We start from the raw sequence: 24,632 nt of genomic DNA, 5'->3' as shown, positions 1-24,632 counted from the left end.
TTGTAACTGTTCATAGTTTTGGGAAGTTCAACATAAGTATCAGAAGATAAAAGAACACCATCCTTCCGTTCTCTTGCTCTCTATCCCCAAACACGTATCAGAGTGAAATCAGAGTAAATCATGGATGACTATTTGTTTGACATGCTTTATAGTGTTTCCAGCCTGAGAAAAGGGTTAGACTAGAAGACCTCCAGGATTCTTTCCAACTCTCTTATTCTGTGATTCTCACTCGATGCAGAATCTCCGAGCAACTTACCGGTTCATTTCTTCCAGGCAATCTGTTGCAAAGTAGAAGCTCTTGATTTTGGGGTGGCAAGCCTTGAAAGCACTAGGAGGAGAGGAGGAAGAGGAAGAGGAAAAGGAAGAAGAAGAAGAAAAAGAAGAAGAAGAAGAAGAAGAAGAAGAAGAAAGAAAGAAAGAAAGAAAGAAAGAAAGAAAGAAAGAAAATTTGATATCTATTAAAATGACAGCAAGTTGTCCAGTTCTACTGACTTTTATTTATATGGTATTTATTTATTTGTATCCATCCTTTCTTATTTTTATTTTTTTACAAATAACTCAAGGCAGTCAACATACACAATATTGCCTTCCTCCCATTTTTGCCATGGTTGTGATGGGTTGGGCTGAGAGGGAATGACTGACCCCAAATCGCCCAGCTGGCTTTCATGCCTAAGGCAGGACTAGAATCCATCATCTCCTGGTGATTGACCCAGAGTCATCCAGTCAGCTTTCTTGGCTAAAGCAGGACTAGAATTCATAGTCTCCTGGTGATTGGCCCAAGGTCACCCAGTAGGCTTTCATGTCTAAGGTGGGACTAGAACTCCCAGTCTCCTGGTGATTGGGCCAAAGTTATCCAGCAGGCTTTCATGCCTAAAGTGGGATTTTAATTCACAGTCTTTTGCTTTCTAACCTGATGCTTTAACCACTAGACTAAAATGACTCTTCCTGAAGTCAAGTTACTGCTTGAATTTGGCAGTGACCAGGTATATCCAGAACTTTTGAAACACAATTCACAGATTTCTGAATCATTAGTTATCCTACGTAGATTTTGGAGAGCTTGGCATAACCCCAATTTTCTCTTCTTTGACACAGAATTTCTGCTCAAAATGTAAAGCTCTTCATTCTTCCAAAGTTTTCCAAAGTGATAACAACCTTGGAGACAGTAAGAAGAGCTGCAGTCTGGACAAGGGACTGAGAAGAAAAAAATCTGAATCCAAAACAGGATTGGGGATGGACAGAGAATCTCAGAATTGACCCTCCTTATTTCTCTGGAACCTAAGTACCGAGGAGTGGGTGGAGAACTTGCTTATAGACTTGCAAGATTCTTTTTACTATAACCTTACAATAAAGGCGCAAGGGTGGCTAAGATGCTGAGCTTTCCGATCAGAAAGGTCAGCAGTTTGGTGGTTTGAATCCCTAGCACCGCGTAATGGAGTGAGCTCCCGTTACTTGTCCCAGCTTCTGCCAAACTAGCAGTTCGATAGTATGTAAAAATGCAAGTAGAAAAATAGGAACCACCTTTGGTGGGAAGGTAACAATATTCTGTGCACCTTCGGAATTTTGTCATGCCAGACACATGACCACGGAGATGCCTTCAGACAGCGCTGGCTCTTTGGCTTTGAAACGGAGATGAGCACCGCCCGCTAAAGCTGGGAATGATTAGCACATATGTGCAAGGGGAAACTTTACCTTTTATCTTTACAATAAAGGTAATGTTAATATTTGCGCTTTTGGTTTCATTGTCTGGACTACACTCAAACATTGACAATTAAGGCACGGATTTAGGCACCTTTCCAAATAAGCAAAATTTCCAAAGGCAGCGAGGACAGATTTCACATGGTCTACAGACACATCTTCCTCACTGATATCATAGGAGGTAAGCATCAAATTATGCTCCTGGTGTGAGATTCAGACACGGCATATAATAATTCTGCAGAGAAACGCAACATTTCCAGTGGCTTTGAACGGAATCCCAACTGGGGAATTCTGGGAGTTGAAGTCCATGCCAATTAAAGCTGCCAGAGTTGAGAAATACCAGGAGAGACCATGATAAAAATATAGGCCTTAAATGGACTTCAGCAATCAGAGCCCGCTAGATGGCAGACAAGGCCAGTCAAATGAAGTGAGGCAAAACAAGGATTTTCCTAGGACTCAGTCATGGGAGTTTGGGTGCTTGCATGAATATGGACTGAAGCTGTCCCTTCAAATGCTGGACTCCACTTAAGCTGTGAAGGGAATGGGAGAGGAGGAGGTGGAAGAGGAGCCTTCAAATTTGAAGCTCCTTCAAATTTGGTGATCCTGGAATTGCACCCCTAAAGGAAGCTTTGCACAATTTTTCATAAAGCACAAACAGATTTGTTGGGTCTGTAAGCCATTCGTATCTCTACTTTGCAGGTGATTCTGGTTCATACTTACTGTTTCCTTCTGCATTCAATTGCTCTGTCTATTCTGAACTCTGGTAAACTGATAAACCCTTCTGCTTTTTCATCCTGTGATTGGAGGAAGAAGAAAATGCCGCTGAGACAGAACCAAGGTTGGCAGAGAAGTATCCCATATCTCCCTTCCATTACAGATAATTAGGTTGCCAGATCACCAAACATGCTATGGCAGGTACCAATTCTGTTTGAAGATGGCCTTTTAAATCCTAACTACTTTCAGGAAAAAAAAAGGTTAAGGTTTCAGTCTATTAATAACCACATGATGCTCGGGAATATGGAACCATAATGGGATTCAGTTCCATGCGAGGAAAATGACTTTTGAAGCCGGTTTAATGTTACTTTCTGCAAGCCCAGGCCACAAGCAGAACCAGAATGAAAGGCCCTTAAGCTCACTGATTGACAGCTGTGATGTGAAGATGAAATCTGCCTTTGCCTTTTAGAAGTCAGAAGTCAGAAAAAAGCTTTATGGGAACCTTTGAATTGTTTTCTGACTGAGAACAACTCCCGATTGGTTTTGTGAATCTATGTGACGTAGATAAAAATTAAAAAAATTAAAAAAATAAGCCTAGTTTAATTTAAAAGAAGTTTACTGTGAAATAGTTTGAACTGTGAAATATTCGTGTGGGTTGTCTTGTGCTTAGTGCTCCTGATTTCTTGGATCTCCCCTCTCACTCTCTCCATCCATCCATCCATCATCCATCCTTTCATCATCTGTCCATCCATCTATCCATCCACCCATCCATCCATTCGTGCATCAATCATCCATCTATCATCCATCTTTTCATCATGTGTGCAGCTGTCCATCCATCCATCCATCCATCCATCCATGCATCAATCTTCCATCTATCATCCATCCTTTCATCAACTGTGCATCTGTCCATCCATCCATCTATCCCTCCATTATCCATCCCTCCATCATCCATTATCCATTCATCCTTTCATCATCATCCATCCATTCATCTATCCATCCATTATCCATCCATCCATCCATCATCTATCTATCATCTATCAATCATCTTGTCTATCTGTCTGTGTCTGTCTCTCCTCTGTTTGTCAATCTGTCTCTCTCTTATCTACACATACACACACACATGTACACACACACACACACACCAATAGAAGGACTGAAACTGCATTTCTTATTGGGTGAAGAAAGAGGCAGCTCCATTCTCTAGTTAGCCCATTTCTCTACTAGGTGCAGAAGTCTGACAAGACATCCATACCTCATTTATCAGCTCAATCACTTGTCTGCTTTAAAATCCTGTCTGCCGCTGTTGACCAAGCCATTCATTTATTGGAAGTTTCTCCTGTCTTCTCAGCTTCCTTACTCCCCTCCATTAAAACAAACCAGTTTCTTTTATTCAGTTTACAGATCCCATCTTCCTTGTAATTGCGCTTGGTACTCACGTTTTGGTTAGTGTACCAGTAGAGGGAAGAATCCTTCAGGACAAACCAGTATTTTTTCCATTTCTGGGTGAAGTAACCTTTGGCATCCTTCTTCTTCCACAACCAACCTTCACAGTCGCCATGGCCCAAATCTTTACAGGAAATCCGCCGTCGGCTACTGTTGTTCAGAGAACCACCTTTAAAGAAAAAATGTAGAAGAATGTGATGGCTGGATGGAGTCACCGAAGCAGTCGGCATGAGCTTAAATGGACTCCAGAGGATGGTAGAGGACAGGAAGGCCTGGAGAGAACATTGTCCATGGGGTCCTGATAGGTTGGACATGACTTCACAACTAACAACAACACAGCTAATCTTCAACTTGCAACGGTTCATTTAGTGACCTATCAAAGTTACAATGGCAAAGGAAAAAGTGACCGATGACCATTTTTCACACCTACAACTATTCTACTGTCCCTGTGGTCCCATGATCAAAATTCAAATGTTTTGGCCACTAATTCATATTTATGATGGTTGCATTTTCCTGGGGATCATGTGATCCCCTTTTATGACCCTCTGACAGGCAAAGTCAATGGATTCACTTAACAGCCGGGCCACTAACTTAACAATTGCCGTGATCCCCTTAACAACAGGGGGAGAGAAAGGTTGTAAAATGGAGCAAAACTCCCTTAACCAATGTCTCACTTAAGAAGAGACATTTTAAAAGTACAATGACTATATATGCATACTTTTTGGTTCTATTTTTACTTTATATGTTTAAAATTAAATATGTATATTGAAAAGGAACTATAAATACCATCAGCATAAAATGGAGCTTGCTCAGAAGCTGAAATACACCAAGCAAACGAGATGAAGAGTGGGAAGAAAAGGAGAGAGGTAAGGGAAGGAGAGAGGGTAGGAGAGGGGAAGAGGAGGAGAGAAATGAGGAGTGGAAAGGGAAGAGAGGAATAGGAGAGAGGAAGCGGAAGTAGAGAAGAAAAGGAGGACAAAGAGAAGAAAGGAGGTAGGGGGATGAGAGAGGGAGAAGAAAGTGAACGCACAAATATGGTGTATGGAGAGCAGAAGAGCCAATAACTGGGTTTTCTTTTCTTTTCTTTTGGGAAGTTGATGGTAAGATGAATTGAATTGATATAAACATTTAATAATACAATGCGATGTTGGCTATGTAATAGTATACATACGATTATATGTTATGAAAATGAAAAAAAAACTTTATGAAAAAAAAGAAGAGATATTTTGGGCACAATTGTGGGCATAAGTCAAAGAGTAAGAAACCAGAAGACTTCTGATTTTCATTATTTTCAAACAGCTGGATCACTCAGAAATTCTCTTCTCCTTTTTTCCTGTCACTTTTTCTTTTATCACCAGAAACAGAATTTCTTGTAATATTCATATCACTTTTCCTATAAAGCCGAGGGCAAATTTAATTAAAACATCAGACTGCGCAGTGTGAAAAATTGGGTTTACATTGTTATATTAATTATATTTGTCCTACAGCTGTGAAGCATAGTCGAGAGTTTAGATCCCATTAAATTATGATTCTTTCTTCTGTGCCATCTTCACAGCTAAGCTGTAAAAAAGTTTATTTCTTTGGAACTCCGAATACTGTGAATTGTAGAACAACTCGGTGTACAAGAGTGTAATAAAAAAACGAGGTTACTCTTGAACAATCTCTTGCTTTTCAAACAGATTGCAAAATGAATTTGTTGAAATTGTTACATGATGACGCATTCTGACTGGCATTTAGAAATTGAACGGTTCCACATACTAATTAACACCCTGAACTCACTGGAGGCATTGGGAAGAATTTGAGACGGGCTGGAGGTTTGACATGATCAATGTGTTGGTTGACATCCAACTTTAGTTTTCCTTTCCGTAGAAAACCAAGGAAGCTGTACAAGTTCTTTACCAGAATGCCTATCATTAATGTACAGGAGAATCTCCAATTTGGTAGAAAGGGAGATCGAGGGGGCAGGGGGGGGAATGGTGAAGAAAATGAGCTGACATATAATCCTAAATTATGCTGTGTGTTACTAGGGTTTGGTGCACTGCATGAATCTGGACACTGAGATTTGTAATGATTTAAGGAGGAGGAGGAGGAGGAAAGGAAGGAAGGCAGAAAGAGAAGAGGAGAGGAGACGAGAAGAGAAGGGAAGAGGGGAAGGGAAAATAAGGGAAGAGGAGAAGAGAAGAGAGGAGAGGAGGGGAAGAGAAGGGAAGGAAAGGGAAGAGAGGAGAGGAGATGAAGGGTAGGGAAGGAAAGGGAAGAGAAGAGAAGTGAAGAGAATAGCAGACTGGAGAAAAGCAGAGATAAGAGTGATTGTGCACATTGTTGGATTCGATCTAGCTCAACAATTTCATGTGTTCTAGGTGCACTATGTGTTATACCTATGGAATACAATGTTTTACTTCTATCCAACTGTGACTTTAATGCAGTGGTGGGTTTCAAATTTTTTTAGAACCTCTTCTGTAAGTGTGGCCTGCTTTGTGGGAGTGGTTTGCTGGCTATGTGACCAGGTGGGAGTGGCTTGCCAGCCATGTGACTGGGTGGGTGTGGCCAACTTGTAAAATGTGGCGAAACTCACTTAACAATGCTCTTGCTTAGCAACCAAAATGTTGGCTCAGGAACTCTGGCATTTGAAGCACGCAAGTCTTAAGCATGCAAGTTGCAAGACCCTTGCACCCCTAACGCTTTAGAACCCCCCCCCAGGGGTGTTCAAACTTGACAGCTTTAAGAATGTGGACTTCAACTCCCAGAATTCCTCCTCTCGCTCTTCATCTTGATGATGTGAGGACGGGCAGGAGGAGGGATCTGGAACCGGTTCTAAACGGCACTGTAGATTTTGGGAACCTCTTCTATAGAAGAGGTTAGAACTGGCAGGAACCCACCCCTGCTTTAATGTCATCTTATTAAATTCTTTAATTTTTCCAACCACTTACCTTTGGGCCATTTTTTGCTCTTTACCCTCAAGGAAGCATAGTGAAATGACTGGAATGAAAGGCAAGAAGGAGAACACTGATTAGTTACCATTGCATAAAAAGTTAAACAAGAGCATCGTGGAGAAAATGCCCTGCCCTGTAAATAACACATTGGTATCGTTTTCCTTTGTGATTAACCCCAAGCTTCTTAAAACATTTGCCTTTATTTAACAAGATGATGATGATGATGATGATGATGATGATGACGACGACGACAACGACAATGATGTTGTCCATTCAGACATGTCCAGTTCTTGGCAATTCTAGGGCCAAGTCTCTCCACATCTTCCTATCTTGTACTACATCTTTGAGTTGTTCAGTGCTCCGACTGGCATCAGCTTTGATGGTGATTTAGCAAATAGTTTTGCTTAGTCTTTACACACACACACATACACCCCACATCCCACACACCCCACACACCCCAACACTCACCCACACACACCCATTGTAATACATAGTTTCTTTCCAGCAATCTTTTTTTGAGCAGTAGAGAACTGGACATGGAGGGGAATAAAGATGTCAAGTCTTTATTAGCCAAGCCAAATTGTTGGAAATGTGATTATGAATCAGGCACGTACTACCATATGTGGTGGCCGTGCCAAAAAAAAAAAAAGAATATTGGCAGAAAATTCAAAGGTGACTGATAGAGATAACCAAAGAGGAAATATAATTCAAACCAGAACTATTTCTTTTGGGAATCATAAATGATAAACATAACACGGGGGCAATCTACTTAATAATACATATTATTACGGCAGCAAGAAGTTTGAACACCCCTGGGGTTTTTTGGTCTTTGCCCAAAACTGGAAAAATAGGGAAATTACACAAGAAGAGGAAGTAATTAGGAAAATTCTGATTTGTGCTGAAATGGATAAATTGCGTGACCCGACAAAAGGGCAAATGACAAAACCACGCCCGACTAAACCACGCCGCTGACGTCATCAACGCGGTGACAACAGCCAGCGCAGAGAAAGAAGGGTGCTTTAAATAGCGCGTCGAAAGAAAGCCAATTTAACTTAAGGTAAGGGTTAGGTTTAGGGTTAGCTTTAGGGTTAGGTTTAGGGTTAGGGTTAGGTTTAGGGTTAGGTTAAGGGTTAGGTTTAGGGTTAGGTTTAGGATTAGGTTAAGGGTTAGGTTTAGGGTTAGGTTTAGGTTTAGGTTTAGGTTTAGGATTAGGATTAGGATTAGGTTTAGGGTTAGGTTTAGGGTTAGGTTTAGGGTTAGGGGTTAAGTTTAGGTTTAGGGTTTACAGTGTGCTTCTTTCTCCATGCTGTTGTCGCCCGGTTGATGACATCAGCGACGCGGTTTAGTCGGGCGCGGTTTTGTCGTTCGCCCTTTTGTCGGTGAACCGATAAATTGACATGGGAATTGAAGAACAAAGATGAATCAGAATATTATAAGATCTGGGATAAATTTTATCTATGGTTGGAACAAAAAAGGAAAGACCCCAAAAAAGCAATGACTAAGATTTATAGAATGGAGATTAGAATTATGTATGAAATCATAAGAGTGGAAATGTATAAGACAAGAACAAAGCAACATGGATGGAAATACGATATCCTTATATTTGCGAATACTGAATACACCAATTGTAAATAAGCATGGTGGTTATAATATTTAATTTTATATTCTAGAAGGTATGGCAAAGACATTGCCAGGATGGTTACACTGTGTCCAATGTTTTAATGTGTGTTTAATAAAAAACTTTTTAATGAAAAAAAAGTCTTTGTTAGCCAAGTCTTCAAAATAGGGATAAGGCCGTTCCTCTTATTTTAATCTGAGAATAACAGGTTAGCCCTACAGTAAAATCAGGAACTTTATAAACAAATCTTTCTAAGCCAACTTTCTTCAAGAAATGAGGTTTCATCTCACCAATTATTTCCCACTTTGCAATGACAGAAGTAACACAGAGAAAAGCTGATGTTGCCTCTCACCAGGGGTGGGTTGCTGCTGGTTCGCTTTGCACGCACTTTCCGTATGTTCTGCTTGCTTTGCTCGCATGCTGGCTGTGCGTTGCTTGAACATGTGCAGTTCAAGGTAAATTGTTCTGCGCATGTGCAAGGACCATTAAAATCTAATAAACCCATTAAAAATCCTTGCCGGCAACGGCAGCAGAGACCGGGGAACTGGTTTAGGGGCATGGCCAGCCTGGGTCGCTACCGGTTCTGCGACCCAGGCCAAAATACCACTACCAGTTCGCCCAATCTGGTGCGAACCAGTAGGAACCCACCTCTGCCTATCACCCTTGGGAGCAAAAACTAGAGAAGGTAACAGAGAACTGAATAAAATAAGGTCCCTGGGGAACTTCGAAAGAAAAGGATGTATCAGCGTTCCAAATATCATTCAGAATTAAATCAGAATCCAAGGCAGAGCTTTCCTCAAAGTTCCAATTTAATAAGAGAGACATATTGGTACATCTGTGGGAAACCCGAATCTGAAAGCTTCCTGGGGTTTCCACCCAGTTGAAAATTCAAGATCTTGTCCCCACACCCACAAGTCCATCACATGGTCCAATCTTCCACTGCCACGCTGGCATTTCCACCCATCTCATTCCGGTCAGGTGCAGAGGTGCGGAGACAAAGAATGACCTTGGGCATCTAGAAAGGAATGTTTTATTTTGACAACAACACGTTCTTTGATTCTACTCCTCACTATTCCCCCTTCCAATTACCCCACTAATGAGACAGCATAGTAAAGAAAGAGAGAGAGTGTGGCAGCCCAAAGATCCTAAAAGGAATATGATTGCAGGCCTGACAGGATGTCTATTTGGAATTGTCCATATCTTTGCTTTCTGGTGTGTCCCAATCAGTAGAAGAACGGTTGCAGGAATTGGGTATGTCTAATTTAATGAAAAGAAGGACTAGGGGAGACATGATAGCAGTCTTCCAATATCTCAGGGGCTGCCACAAAGAAGAGAGAGTCAAGCTGTTCTCCAAAGCACCTGAGAGCAGGACAAGAAGCAATGGGTGGAAACTAATCAAGGAGAGAAGCAACTTAGAACTGAGGAGAAAGTTCCTGACTGTTAGAACAATTAATCAGTGGAACAACTTGCCTCCAGAGGTTGTAGGTGCTCCAACACTGGAGGTTTTGAAGAAGAAATTGGACAACCATTTGTCTGAAATGGTAAAGGGTCTCCTGCTTGAGCAGGAGGTTGGATTAGAAGACCTCCAAGGTCTCTTTTCAACTCTGTTATTCTGTTCTGTTCAATAAAGTGAAGACGTCTGTTTGGTTCAAATTCAATACGTACCATGAGCTCACACTTCCTGGATATGATGGGTGATCTTGACTTTTTGTCCTGAAATGTTGGGATACTATTTTCCAAGAGTCTTTGAAGCATGTAAAACTATGGAAAGTGGTGACAAACACACCCACGCCTTGAGGGAAATCACCTTCGAAATGTCATATATTAGAGAAAGAGAAACCACAGATGGGTTTACGTTGGGTATAAAAACGGCACATGGATGTGAACAAAAAAATGGATATCTATGCAAGCTTTAAAAAATGGAATTTGCAAACTGGTGCAGATCTGGAATGGAACAAATGAGAGTTGGCGTAGGAAGCAGAAGAGTTTCATTCATTCTGGTTATCAGTCAGGACAAAACAAACCCCACCTACACAGGAAATTTCTCAACATGTGGTATACGCAAAGCTTTCGCGTTATTTTTTTTTAGATCAGGAGGTATGTCTACCCTAGTCTATAAAAAGCAGCGGACCGAAGTGGTAGACAGCTGAGTGGGAGATTTTTAGACTCTAGAGATGACCAGTCTTGGCAACTTTAAGACATGCGGACTTCAACTCCCAGAAATCCCCAGCCAGTGTGAGAGCTTTCGGGGGGAAAAATCTGATTTCTTTCTAACCAAAATAGCAAGAGCAAGAGTACTTAGACTTATATACTGCTTCACGGTGCTTTACAGCCCTCTCTAAGCGGTTTGCAGAGTCAGCCTATTGTTCCCCAACAATCTGGGTCCTTGTTTTACCGACCTTGGAAGGATGGAAGGCCAAGTGAACCTTGAGCTGGTATGGATGGATGAATGGGTGGATGGATTGATAGGGAAGGGAAGGGAAGGAGGAAGGAAGGAAGGAAGGAAGGAAGGAAGGAAGGAAGGAAGGAAGGAAGGAAGGAAAATAGCTATAGCACTTAGTCTTATATACCCCTTTACAGTACTTTCCAGCCCTTTCTAAGCGGTTTGCAGAGTCAGCCTATTGTCCCCCAACAATCTGGGTCCTCATTTTACCCACCTCGGAAGGATGGAAGGCTGAGTCGACCTTGAGCCTGGTGAGATTCAAACTGCTGAACTGCAGTCAGCCGGCAGTCAGCAGAAGTAGCCTGCAGTACTGCACTCTGACCACTGCACCTAAACCTTTTTACTTTAAATACAGTTAATTCTCAACTTACAACAGTTTATTTAGTGGCCATTCAAAGTGACTTATGACACTTATTTTTTACATTTATGACCATCACAGCATCCCCATGATCACCTGCTCACAATTCATACACTCGGCAACTGACTCATATTTATGACGGTTGCGGTGTCCCGGGGTCACGTGATCCCCTTTTCGGACCTTCTGACAGGCAAAATCAATGGGGAAGCCAGATTTGCTTAACAACCATGTTACTAACTTAACAACTGCAGTGATTCGCTTAACAACTGTGGCAAGAAAGGTTGCTAAATGGGGGGGGAACTCACTTAACAAGGGTTTCTCTTAGCAGCAGAAATTTTAGGTTCAACTGTGGTCGTAAGTTGAGGACTACCTATATTCCAAGTTTTTATTTTAAGTTTCTCTATTCCTCTTCCTTATAGTAATAGCAGTAGAACTGAGACATATATCGCTTCACAGTGCTTTGCAGCCCTCTCTAGGTAATTTACAGAGTCAGCATATTGTCCCCAACCATCTGGGTCCTCATTTTACCGACCTCAAAAAGATGGAAGGCTGAGTCAATCTTGAGCCTGGTGAGATTCAAACTGCCAAATTGCAGGCAGCCGGCAGGCAGCACTGCAGAACTGCACTCTAACCACTATGCCACCCCTGCTCTTTGTGATATAGCAGTAGCAATAGTGCTTAACAATCTGGGTCCTCATTTTACTTCATTTCCTCCAACAATCTGGGTCCTCATTTTACCATCCTTGGAAGGCTGGAAGGTTGAGTCAACCTTGAGCCTAGTGAGATTCGAACTGGGAAGCAGCTGGCAGTTAGCAGAAGTAGCCTGCAGTACTGCACTCTAACTGCAGTGGAAGCTTATGGCCAAATATATTTGGGCTTGACATGCTTTGAAAATGAATCCAAAGAAATGCTTCCGACTTTGCAAACACCTTCCTGCTCTTCATTAAAACAGCCACTCTTCTTTAAAAGCTTGGTGTGAGCTTGAGAACAGAGGTGGCTGCTTTAAAAAGTCCAACCACTGAAGTTAACCTGACACTGAAAAGAGATTTTAACAATCAGCTAATCAACAACAAGAACAACAATAACTCTCAAACGAGAACACACCGGGCCATTCCAAGTTCTTTTAGGGCAGTTGAGGATCCTTTTGCTTGGGAAGACACTTCAGGATATTCTTCTAGCTCTAGTAAGCAAACAGAAAGCCGACCCAACAACGCACACATGCACAGCTCCATTTTACCAGAAAGAATCTTTCTTGACAGTCCAGCTTGGAATAAGAGATAAAAATAGCCACGGGATGGGCAAATCCAGCAACATAAACTCCCTGTACGTCTCAATCAGTGCTAAAAAAAACCCAACAACCCTGGCTTGTGCAAAGTTCAAGCTGCAAATTTAACAAGACAGCAACATTACCTTTAAAAACTAAGAAGAGACAAAGAGCTTTTTGGACTGCAGTCAGGTTTAATTAGATCCCCAAGAACAAGGGGGGGGGGAAGGAGAAGAGGAGAAGAGCTGAAATATGTTAGAAGAGATATCCAACTCCAGTTACAAACTGGGAGAAAGACACTGGAAAGATGGAGGCTGATTAGCAATATGGTGTAATGATGAAGCAGAACCACCAAACACGTTTGATTCTGGGTGGAGTTGAGAGAGTATTAGTTTCTTTTGAGTGGAACACAATGGACTCCCCAGAGTTGGAGCTTCTTCAGAGTCAGCCGAAGAAAACGCAGATCAGGCGGCCTGTTCAAACAACAGCCAAGCCACCACCCCCTCCCTGATGCTTAATGAAAGGCTCTGAAGAGGGTGATCAGGGAAGCAGAGGAGATTAGAAAAGCAGAAGGGAGAAAAATGCCTAAAAATAGGAATCAATCAGTCACATTCTTCTCCTTCTCCCTCCCTGTCCTCTGAGCAGCATATGGATTTGCATTGTTCAGAATCAGATAATTAAGAAAGACTGTTTAAGGGGGAAGGATCCGAGCCAGTTCATTCAGAAATGAGCAGTTGGCTTTGGATTTTGCTTCGGAGGCTGCAACTCGTGCAAAATGAATACAAGTGCAGAGAACAGCAGAAGAGCCAAAAGTTAGCAAAGAGAGTTCAGATCTTTGCAACCTGGGCCTTAGCTTCTCTTCCTGCTGTTGACAGTAAAAGGGTGTTTGAAGAAATATCTATTTTGGTTCACTTCCAAGCTGTGATAAAGACACTGGAAACACGGAGGCTGATTGGAAAGAGGGTTTAATGGTGAACGGAACCACCAAGCACATGGTTCTGATACAGCTGTCTACATGGAGTTGAGAGTGGGTTTTTTAAATACTTTCTCTTGGGCTTTGAACTTGAGCTTCCTGTTCCTGTGCAAGAGCATGTATTCTATTGGCTGTTGTAGCGGGTCATAGCTAACCTTTTGGTTGTCTGAGTTAAGTTTGGAGGGTGTGGTGCAACTGAGATGATGCAATGTAGTGAGATTGTGTTCTGAAAGGGTATTGGGCAATTCCTATGATGGCTGAGGGCTAATCCTTGCTGCAGGCAGTAATGGATTATCAAATTTGCATTTCTAAAGCTGCCCCAGCTCAGTGTCTGAGGGTGGGAGGGGCAGGGAGCTGAGGCTCTGCATTTCTGTCTCCCTTAAGATTTTTATTTTTCTTCTGGGAGAAATATTTTATCCTGCCTTTTTAATATTTCTCAAAATATTTCATTCTTCTAGGAGAGGGGTGGGTGATGTGGCTTGCCAGCAACCAGAGGAGCTGGCAGCAGATTTGGACAGTGAGGAGGTTGAGGAGGAACATGGGCCAGTCCTGGAGTCTGGGGAGGCTCTGATGAGGGCTCTGTGTTGGAGGCAGAGAGGGGGCCAGGGCCATCTGACACTTATCAGCTGCCTTTGGAGTCAGATATCAGTGAGGCAGATGAACAGCTGGAGCCTGTTCCCAGTGTATGCATGCCCAGAGTTGTCAGATGAAGGGAAAAGCTAAAGAACAGGAGTCGACTTGGGAAGAAGTCCACAGGTGGACGATGAATGGCCCTTCCCAGAGGAAATAAAAGAGCAGCGAAAGGGGAGTTTGCAGGAGACAATTAGATCATTTAATTAGCTCATGACTCTCTGAAACTCCTTGCCAGGTTTTGCAGATATCGGCCTGGCAGCTCTCCAAGCCAGATAAGGACTGTGACTGTAAATCCTCCCTTGAAAGACTTTGTTGGATGTGAATGAGCGGAATTCACAGTAAATTAATAAAAGGGATTTTTGTCAGGATCAAGAGTATGCTTCATGCTCTTGGGAAGCCTCGGTCAGAACAGTAGGTGCTAACTTTCTTCACTGGATTGCAGAAAAATGCATACTTTATAAGAAAGCTCTGGGCAGCTTCAACCCTTAGATAGATAGGCTTCACGGGAACGTATAGAATGCACACCTTCAGATTTCTACAGGAAACAGGAAGAGGAGCATATGAAACTGTAAATGTGTGTTCTTAGTCTCAGTTAACCACAGCAAATGGTAAGTTGTTACCCAATGCCTGTAAGTCAAGATAGTGAGGCTGTGGTTAGCATTGCCCTGCCTCTTGAAACTCAAGTGGTCTACCATAATTGTACCCCCCACCCCGCCGCTCTGAATTATGCAGGCATTTTAGCCTACGTAAAAGGAGACTAAAAACTACATTCACACTATTTGTCAAACTTAAATACCCCATTGGGTAAAAGCTCACTGAAACAGAAGATGTAGAATCTAAAAATACTGGAAAGTATTTATTGGTGATTCAATGTTTGTTTGATTACAGAGGATTGGAGGTGACTTGATAGCAGTCTTCCAATATCTCAGGGGCTGCCATAAAGAAGAGGGAGTCAAACTATTCTCCAAAGCACCAGAGGGCAGGACAAGAAGTAATGGATGGAAACTAATCAAGGAGAGAAGCAACTTAGAACTAAGGAGGAATTTCTTGGCAGTGAAAACAATGAACCAGTGGAATGGCTTGCCTCCAGAAATTGGGAATGCTCCAACACTGAAAGTTTTTAAGAAGATATTTGAAATGGTAAAGGATTTCCTGCCTGAACAGGGAGGTGGTTTAGAACAGGGGTCTCCAACCTTTCGGACCTCAGGCACCACTAAATTCATAATTTTAAATCCCGCAGACCACTAATATGATCTTCCTAATGACTGGTGGGCAGGCTAGGTGGTCGTGTGATTGGATGGGCATGGCCAACTTGATGTCACTCATATCGAGGGGCACCTTCCCAGCCTCTACTCGCCCCTCCCAGCCACTCCTTGCCTGCCCACTTGGGCTCCTTAGGGCCCCAGCAGGAAGCAGTTGCTGGAACTAAGCAGCCACCACGAGAAAGAGTTGGCAAAACAGCTGGCTCAGTTCAAATTGGAGCTGACCGAGAAGGAGGCTCAGCAGAAGCACCTCACTGAGGACGACGAGCATAGGCTTTCCAAGCAGAGAGAAGACCTGTGGGAGTGGAAGGCCAGGTACCGGCGCCTGGAGGCTCAGAGGGCTGAGGTGGTCAGCCAGTTCCAGGCCATGCTGCAGTCCCGAAGGCCCTCTGGCTCATTGCCATTAGTGGTGTTTCCCTCCAGTCTTTGCATAAAGCCCCACACCAGGAGGCCCTCTGACCCACACAAAAAGAACCCAAAGGGAGAAACTCTTTGCAGCAACACAAGCGTTCCCCCGATTTAGCGCAATATAAAAATGCAAAACCTTTTTCTGCAGAGCACCAAAATTTTCTCATGGACCACCAGTGGTCCACTGAGCACTAGTTGGTGACCACTGGCCTAGAAGACCTCTAAGGGTCCCTCCAAGTGTGTTATTCTGTTTTGTCTCTAGTTTTGCACTCTTATCTTTCTCATAACTAAGATACATTCCAGATAGCTACATAGAAATTGAATAAATGATAAAAAAAATTCTCCCCCACCTCCCTTTATGCAAAGGACACAATTTTCTCGTTAGGAATCAGAACTAATTGCTTGCAGTGGGCTTTTGAAATTTGACTAAAGCTCCCTTGTGCTTAAAGAAGTCTTTGATTGTCTAGGTTTCGGTGGAAATCGGAGCCTGATTATTTCTTGCTCGGTTTGAAATGGGATCCTTGATCTAAGCAACTTGTTGACTCGGGATTCGAGGTGACCAATTTCCAAGCTGCTTAAACAAATTGTATATTCAATGCTAACATACTCGGCCCATCCCAAACCACCTTTGCGATGAATTGCAGCCCATGTGAAACTGGAGCAAAAAGGCTCGTTTTGAGGAGAAACCACACAATGATTTCAAAATAAACAGAGTTGGGGGTGGGGGGTTTCTATGCAAGCTGGGTCTGCTCTGATAAATGACAAATTTTGCACGCCGATCTGACTGATTAGTCATCCCCAGGCATAAGCCACATAAAGAAAAATATATTTTTTTTGAAAAAAAAATTATGAATATTATAAGCAGCTGCTTTTCAAAGCGTGTGCCTCGTTTGAAATCTTGAATGCTTACCTAATTGTACACTTTGCTACACAAGATGCTCTTTTCAGTTTGTCAGAAAGCAGCTTAAAATGAAAGGCAAAGCGCTACCCAAAAGGACGGAAACTGCCAACTCTTCCATTCAAAGCATTTAGAGTTCAGGCTAATTATTCCCGCGTTCACACCGTGAAGAATAGGGCCAAAGGAAGAGAGAATTCTTAACGGGGCTGGCAAGTGGCAACAATAAAGCACAGAACTTGCTTACATTGTTTGCAGCAACATCTGCCGAAGCATCTGCATTATGTAGAAATGCTACAAAGAAGCAACTCCAAAGAGCTCAGTGTTGTGGTCTGGCGGCAGCCTGCAGAGCTGGCAGCAGAGTCGGGCGGTGAGGAGGTCGGGGAGGAACATGGGCCACTCCTGGAGTCTGGGGAAGGCTCGAACGAGGGCTCTGGGTCAGAGGCAGTGGGGGGGCCAGGGCCATCTGGGAGTTATGTGCTGCCTCCGGAGCCTCTGGAGTTTGACATCAGTGAGGCAGAAGAACAGTGGGAGCCTCTTCTGAGTGTGCGCATGCGCAGAGCTGCCAGAAGGCAAGACAAAAGGGGCGACTCGGGAGTAAGACTTGGACATGATTGGCCCCTCATATAAGACATAAAAGAGGAGCAAATGGATGTGAGCCTTTGCAGGAAGCAATCAGTTCGTCTAGCCGGTTCAAGCTCTGAGAACTCCTGTTTGACTCTGTGCTATGTTTGGCCTTGCAAAACTGATTGGCAATTAGGTCTCTGGCAGCGTTTCAAGGGAGATAAAGGTGGGTGCTTATCAACATTACCCTGGAAGACTGTTGCAACTCAAGCAGACCTCTGTCGGAATCTTCACAGAATGTCTGTGAATCATTATGGGCTGTGAATGACCATAATTCACAGCTGTTTAAATAAAAGAGGGTTTGGAGGGACAAAGATTGTGATCTGTGCTTTCTCAGGAAGCCTAGGTCAGAAGGCTCAGGGAGAAAGCAACAACAGCAACATCAAAACATCGACATCATTTGAAGAAAAGCTGGTTCCACACTGGGCAGCAATCAAAGCAGGGTTTGGACTTCATCTTCTTGTGACTATGTAGAAATGTTAAACATATGCTCTGCTTGACTCCTTTCCCGGGTCTGCCAATCCCTCTCCTGCAAGTTTCAGTATAGGTCACAGGTGTGAAACCCGCGGCGTCACATTGTCATTACATTTTGTGACATTTTTCCTCTTCGTGGAGGTGGGGTGGGCATGGCCTGTGAGTGACGCATTTGTTTCGCGGGCTGCCAGTTTGACACTCCCAGTATAGGTGGAAGAGCTTAAGCGGTCTTTAATTCTATTGCTTGCGGTTTCACAGATAGATCAAGGATGGTCCAGTATAGTGCGTGGTGGAGGTGACAAAATCTGTGTGAGAAGCCATGTCATTCTTGCCACTTACATCACTCACATACATCTCTGACTTTCTGTGAACCCCAAACAATAGAATAAAAGATCACTTAAGCTATTCTACTCCTACTGAACCTGTAGGAGAGAGAAAGGCAGAGCTGGGGGAGAAGTCAAGCAGGGCATAAGTTTAGCATCCCTACATATAACAGCACTGAAAAAAGTGACTTAGGATTGCTTTTCACAATTACAGCCTTTGCAGCATCCCCATGTGTTGTGGCCCAGCAGGAGCCGTTGGAGCTGCCACCAGACTCCAACAGCGAGGGGCCCTCTGAGTCGGCTCTGGAAGACGTGGAGGACCCTGGACAGGGTTCTGACTCCGAGCAGGGCACAGAGAGGCTGGTTGGCCACCAGAAGGTGCCTAAGGCCTGGAGCAGCGGTGAGAGCCAAAGGGAGCGTGCTCCCGAAGTCAAGCCTTGGACCAGTGGGGAGGAGACAAAGGAGTGTGATCCTGACGTCATGCATTGGAGCAGTGGGGAGGAGACAAGGGAGTTGGTCCTGGATGCCCAGCAACGGAGGGCTAATAGGCGTAAAGAACAGTTACGCAGTTACAGGAGATAATGGAACTCAGCTGGTGGTACTTAGGCTCCTCTCAAGACTATAAAAGGAATGGCTTTCCACAAGCTCGTCGCAGGAATCAACGTATTTACTAGAGCTGGAGAAGCTATCGTGGCTCTCTTGGCAGGCTGGATTGCTGCCAAGGTTAGTCTGTGCTGGATTGCTGCCAAGGTCTGGTCTGTGTGTTAATAAATCCTTGAAGTATCTTTGTCTCAGCGTGCTTTGGTGTATGAAGGGGGGGGGGCGTGTCAGAACACCCATGATTGTGTGATCAAAATTCAGGTGCTTGACAACTGTTTCATATTTATGACCATTGCTGTGACCCAAGGTCATGTGATCACTTTTGGTGACCATTTAACAAGCAAAGTCAATGGAGAAGCCAGATTCACAACGACTGAGTTACTAAGTTATCCACTGTGGCAAGGAAGATCGTAAAATGGGGCAAAACTCACTTAACAAATGTCTCACTTAACAACAGAAATTTTGGGCTCAGTTGTGGTTGTAAGTATGTACTTTTGAAAAGAATTACGCTTTTTCAAAATTAGCAAGAGCTATATTCGAGAGAATTTACATTAGAGGAATTTGAATTAAAACAAAACTACGTGGAAGAAATATTCACGTTAAAGGAGAAAAGCTGGATGATTTTCTACCTGAGAAATTTTCTTCAGCAAACTACTGTATGTTAAACAGCTCCACAACATAATGGAAGACACATCAGTCCTTTGAACTTTAGAACTGTAAATAATACACACACACACACACACACACACACACACACACACAGACAGACAGACAGACAGACACACAGAAAACTTTACCAGATTGGAATATTGACTTATTAATGTACACAGTAAAAAAAAAAGAAACTAAGGTTATGTTGATTCACACATCTCTAATAAACCGTAGTCTAACAATTATTTTTTTGCTAAGAAATAAATCTGTTCTCACAATGTTTTCTAGTTTGAGTGATGAGTGTCAAATCACTGGGAAAACTGACAAGCAGAAGACAGTGTGTCTTAAAATGGCCTTGAATTTGATTCAGTGTGTTATTAATGCTTGACAAAATCCATCCAACTTGGGCTTTCTGATATCAAAGTTATTGCAGATTTGAAATGGTTGCTCCCTATCTTGCTTTTCTCCTTGGTGAACAGGTTGCGTGCACACATTTTCAAAGGCTGCCCTTCCAGGGTTGGAGAATTGGAAAATTATACACCCATGCTTTCCCGAAAATAAGACCTGGTTTTATTTTCTTTTGGTCCTCAAAATAAGGGAGGAAAAATGGATCAAAACTTATGCGAGTACCAAATCACATCACATTTTAAACAAGAATGTTGAAATCTTGTGAAAAATAAGAAGTGACCCTTTTAAATAGTTGTGGTGCCTATTCCATCGCAAAAGATTGCACGTTGGTACCCGGGATCTGAAAAGATGGCTGGCCTCTTATTATTTAAACAAGATCTTACTTTATTTCTTCACTGTTTTTACCTAGGACTAAGAATACCAAATTGTTTCTTCGCAGAACCGAATCTCTAGGCCAGGGGTGTCAAACTTGATTTCATTGAAGGCCGCATCTGTCAGTGAAAACGGGCTACTGAGCTCTGTTTTCGGGCTGCAATAGCCTCCTGCAACCAGGGGTGGGTTCTTGCCAGTTCTAAGCTCTTCTATAGAAGAGGTTCCACAAATCTACAGTGCCGTTTAAAACCGGTTCCAGCTCCCTCCCCCCGCCCGTCCGCATATCATCAAGATGAAGAGCGAGAGGAGGAATTGTGGGAATTGAAGTCCACAAGTCTTAAAACGGTCAAGTTTGAACACTCCTGGGATTTTTTTTCTAAAGGGTTGGGGTGCAAGGGTCTTGTAACTTGACAGCTTTAAGACTTGCACACCTCAATGCCAGAGTTCCTGAGCCAACATGACTGGAGGAGGAATTCTGGGAATTGAAGTCCACAAGTCTTAAAGCTGTCAAGTTTGAACACCCCACGGGCTTTTTTTCCCTAAAGGGTTAGGGTGCAAGGGTCTTGTAACTTGACAGCTTTAAGACTTGTGTGATTCAAGTGCCAGAGTTTCTGAGCCAACATTTTGGTTGCTAAGCAAGAACGTTGTTAAGTGAGCTTCACCATGTTTTACAAGTTGGCCACGTCCACCCTATCACATGACTGCCAAGCCACTCCCACTCGGTCACATGGCTGGCAAGCCACTTCCACCCTGTCACATGGCCAGCAAGCCATTTCCACCCGGTCACATGGCCAGCAAGCCACTCCCACAAAGCAGGCCACACCCACAGAAGAGGTACTAAAAAATTTTGAAACCCACTGCTGCCTGCAACCCTTTGCTGAGCTTCGTTTTCACTGGCAGAGGCACCGCGGGCTGGTCCTTCACTGTTTCCAGGGCAGCCCCGTAGGCCAGATCTGAGTTTCATACTCCTGCTCTAGGCCAGGGGTCGGCAACCTTAAACATTCAAAGAGCCACAAAGGTCCTAACCAGAAGCCCCCCATTCAATTCTGGAGCCTACCTGAAATCCGGTTCCCTCACCATAGAGTCTCCCCCTAGCGAGTCATCCTTTTTCCTCTGCTGACCGGAAGTCCGGTTCCCCTACCATAGAGTTTCCTCCTAGTGTGGCGTCCTTTTTCATTTATCTGTCCTAACCGAAAGCCCTATCAATTGTGCAGCTGACTGGAAAACCCGCCCCTTGCCATAGAGTCTCCCCCTTTTGCACCCTGCTTCTCCCCCTTAACCGGAAGCTCCTCTCAAAATTGTGGTGCCGACTGGCGATAGGGAGCAGCAGCAGAGGGATGAAAGAGCCAAAGCTGTGGGTTGCTGACCTCTGCTCTAGGCCCCTCACCATCATTATTCTGTTTATGCCATATTTCTAGATCCATCTCTGATCCCTAGTTTGACAATTATGGACAAGTTGAGCATTCTTTTAAAATGTCACTGCACATACAGCTGACTTGAAAGCAGAGCAGAATTGCCAGACTGACTCATTCATTCAAAAACCGAGAGATAACCATGCAACGGGCCATAGCAGTTAAATTATTTCTCTAATGAAAGCAGGGCTTACCTTTCTCATAGCTGTACCTCCTTGGCGCTCAGCAGCCGAGCTGACATACCTGCAAAGAGATCACGGAAGAAAAGATTTCAAAAAACACAAACGGAATGAATAATAAATGCCATTTATACTGGTTACAGTGACGGGTTGCAGAAATACCTTCTGGCTCTTTGAACTATGCTGCCTGGCATGTCTCTCATTGCTCATGCACATTCTAGCCCAAAAGGATCAATAAACAAAAAAAAAAAAAGAAGTTCAGAATCATTTGCCATTTTGGCAAGAACTGGACAAACCACGGAAGCCATTCATTTATTTGAAAAAACGGGTTGTTGAGAAGTGGATTTTTTGAAGTCTTTAGAATTCTACTGTATTTCCCCCAAAATAAGATTGGGTCTTATATTAATTTTTGCTCCAAAAGATGCATTAGGGGGTATTTTCTGGTTAGGTCTTATTTTCGGGAAAATATGGTACTAAATGCATCCATCTGGCTGATAATCTGGGGTTTATTTTGGGGGGTAGGGCTTATATTGCGAGCATCCTGAAAATCATGCTAGGACTTATTTTCCGGTTAGGTCTTATTTTCAGGGAAACAGGGTAATTTGGAAAGGAACACATAAGTACTAGACTGGTGGAGGGAATTGAGCCCCAGAAATTGAGGCTATATCATATGAGTAATGGTCGCAGGAAATGGATATAGCTAACTTAATGAGAAGAAGGTCTAGGGGTGAGGTGATAGCTGTCTTCCAATATTTGAGGGCCTGCCACAAGTAAGAGGGGTTCAGCCTATTCTCCAGAGCACCTGAGGACAGGACAAGAAGTTAGGGATGGAAGTTTATCAAAGAGAGATCCAATCTAGAATTAAGGAGAAATTTCCTGATGGTGAGAACAATTAACCAGTGGTCTGGCTTGCCTCCACAAGTTGTGAATGTTCCAACACTGGAAGTTTTAAAGAAGAGATTGGACAACCATTTGTCTGAAGTGGTGTAGGATATCCTGCTTGAGCAAGGATTGGATCAGAAGACATCCAAGGTCCCCCTACCAACTCTGTTATTTAATATTTGAGGGGCTGCCATAGAGAGGAGGGGAGGGGGTCAAGCTATTTTCCGAAGCACCTGAAGGCCAGACAAGGAATAATGGATGGAAATTGACCAAAGAGAGATTCAACCTAGAAATAAGGAGAACATTTCTGACAGTGGGAACAATCAACCCATGGAACAGAAGTTGCCTTTGGAAGTTGTGGGAGCTTCATCACTGGAAGCTTTCAAGAAGAGACTAGACTGCCATTTCTCAGAAATGGTGTAGGGTCTCCTGCTTGAGCGGGGGGTTGCACTAGATGACATATGTCCCTTCCAATTCTGTTAATCTGTCTGTTAAAGTTAAGTTGTGGATACTCCATCACTGGAGACTTTTAAGAAGAGAGTGGATAACTATGTATGGAGGTTTTTAAGAAGAGACTGGGCAGCCTCTTGTCTCAAATTGTACGGGGTCTCCTGCTTCAGCAGAGGACTGGAATGGAAGAACTTCAAGGTCCCTTCCAATAATGTTACTCTGTTTATATCACCCTCTCACCTCAACATCTTTAGGTATAGCCTTTATAGACTTCAAACTGGCCACTTAACAGTTCTGCTGATTTGAGATCCAGATTGAGTTTATGGGTTGTCAAACCTCAAAGCTGGTCTCCATGAATGCAGCTGTGGGAGATGGGACTGGGAATGGGGTGAGGCAGAACTGTCAGAGTTCATGGCAAATCCATGACGTACCCTAGAAGAACCAAGTTCTAGATCTCATATCAAACCTTTGCTCTGTCTAGCTTAGTTGAGTGCAAGTCCATAGGGCTTCAGGGAATGTCTCTATTTCTGAACAGTCAAAAGTGGAAAGTGAAGCCCGAATCATGGGCCACAGTCCCTCTTTCTCAGCCCAGTTCGCCTCACGGGATGGTTTGTTGTGGGGGAAATAGGAGGAGGAAGCAGTATTAGGTATGTTCAACAACACCTTGTGTTGTTTATAAAAATAATAAAGGCAGGATAAAAATAAATAAGCAAATAAATAGTTCTCAATTCTAACACTGCTTTGTTGAGTGTGAATAGAATAGAATAACAGAGTTGGAAGGGACCTTGGAGGTCTTCTAGTCCAACCCCTTGCTTGGGCAGGAACCCCTATACCGTTTCAGACAAATGGCCATCCAACATATTTTTAAAGACTCCCAGTGTTGGGGCATTCACAACTTCTGGAGGCAAGCTGTTCCACTGATTCATTGTTCTAACAGTCAGGATATTTCTCCTTAGTCCTAAGTTGCTTCTCTTCTTGATTAGTTTCCACCCATTGCTTCTTGTCCTACCCTGTAAAACATAAAGACCTTTAGAGCCTCTGTTTGTTCATCTTTTTATTTCCTGTTGTGGTCAACCAAACACTACAGATATAGGCAATAGCACTTTCCCAACATTGTGACTTAATAATGGGAGTCCAGAGCAAGCTGTTGAAATCTTAGGTTCATATGCACCCACTGTGATTATCTTCTGATTGCCTTCCTCTCTCAGCATTTCCAGGCCCTCTTTAAAGTTGCCCAAGCTGCCTACCACTATCTTATCTGTTCTAGTAATTTGCATTGTGTCTGGATTGCCTACAAATCAATTTCTGGATTCTATTTATAACATGAATCATTCTGGAACCCTCCATCAGATTTTCTTGAACTTGCTTTTCTTCTTCTTCTTCAAAACGAGAAGGATATTCTTTGAGGCGCCCAATTATTTAAGAAAGTTCTTTATTTTTGATTTTCGACGATTCCGGGAACGCTTAAAGTGTGTTGAAATTCCGAGGCCAGGATGAATTTTATTTCATATACATATCTAAGTCTAACTGTCTCTGCCGTTATCTACAACACTGAAAATTAATGATTTTGCTGTCAAATTTTGGCAGACTAATCATGAATAAAGGAGCCACAAAGCAT

At 43.1% G+C, this 24,632-nt stretch overlaps 1 protein-coding gene across 1 annotated transcript in view; it reads right to left on the bottom strand.

Annotated features, from left to right (window-relative positions):
• The window catches only part of LOC106548733 (connector enhancer of kinase suppressor of ras 2), a 217,428-nt gene that overhangs the window by 11,120 nt on the left and 181,676 nt on the right, over positions 1 to 24,632 (bottom strand). Inside the window, exons 15-19 of the mRNA XM_087727105.1 lie at positions 21,698 to 21,746; positions 6,783 to 6,831; positions 3,846 to 4,021; positions 2,416 to 2,489; positions 257 to 328 (exon numbers count right to left, since the gene is read on the bottom strand). Of these exons, the coding sequence (XP_087583231.1) occupies positions 257 to 328; positions 2,416 to 2,489; positions 3,846 to 4,021; positions 6,783 to 6,831; positions 21,698 to 21,746 (420 nt within the window). The remainder of the gene's footprint in view (positions 1 to 256; positions 329 to 2,415; positions 2,490 to 3,845; positions 4,022 to 6,782; positions 6,832 to 21,697; positions 21,747 to 24,632) is intronic.

The sequence above is a fragment of the Thamnophis sirtalis genome, unplaced genomic scaffold, assembly GCF_051295495.1.
Source record: "Thamnophis sirtalis isolate CommonGarterSnake01/CBP01778 unplaced genomic scaffold, rThaSir2_p1.2 scaffold_13, whole genome shotgun sequence".
NCBI lineage: Eukaryota > Metazoa > Chordata > Lepidosauria > Squamata > Natricidae > Thamnophis > Thamnophis sirtalis.
Note: the sequence above shows the minus strand (reverse complement) of the source record. Positions and strands in the feature narration are given on the sequence as shown.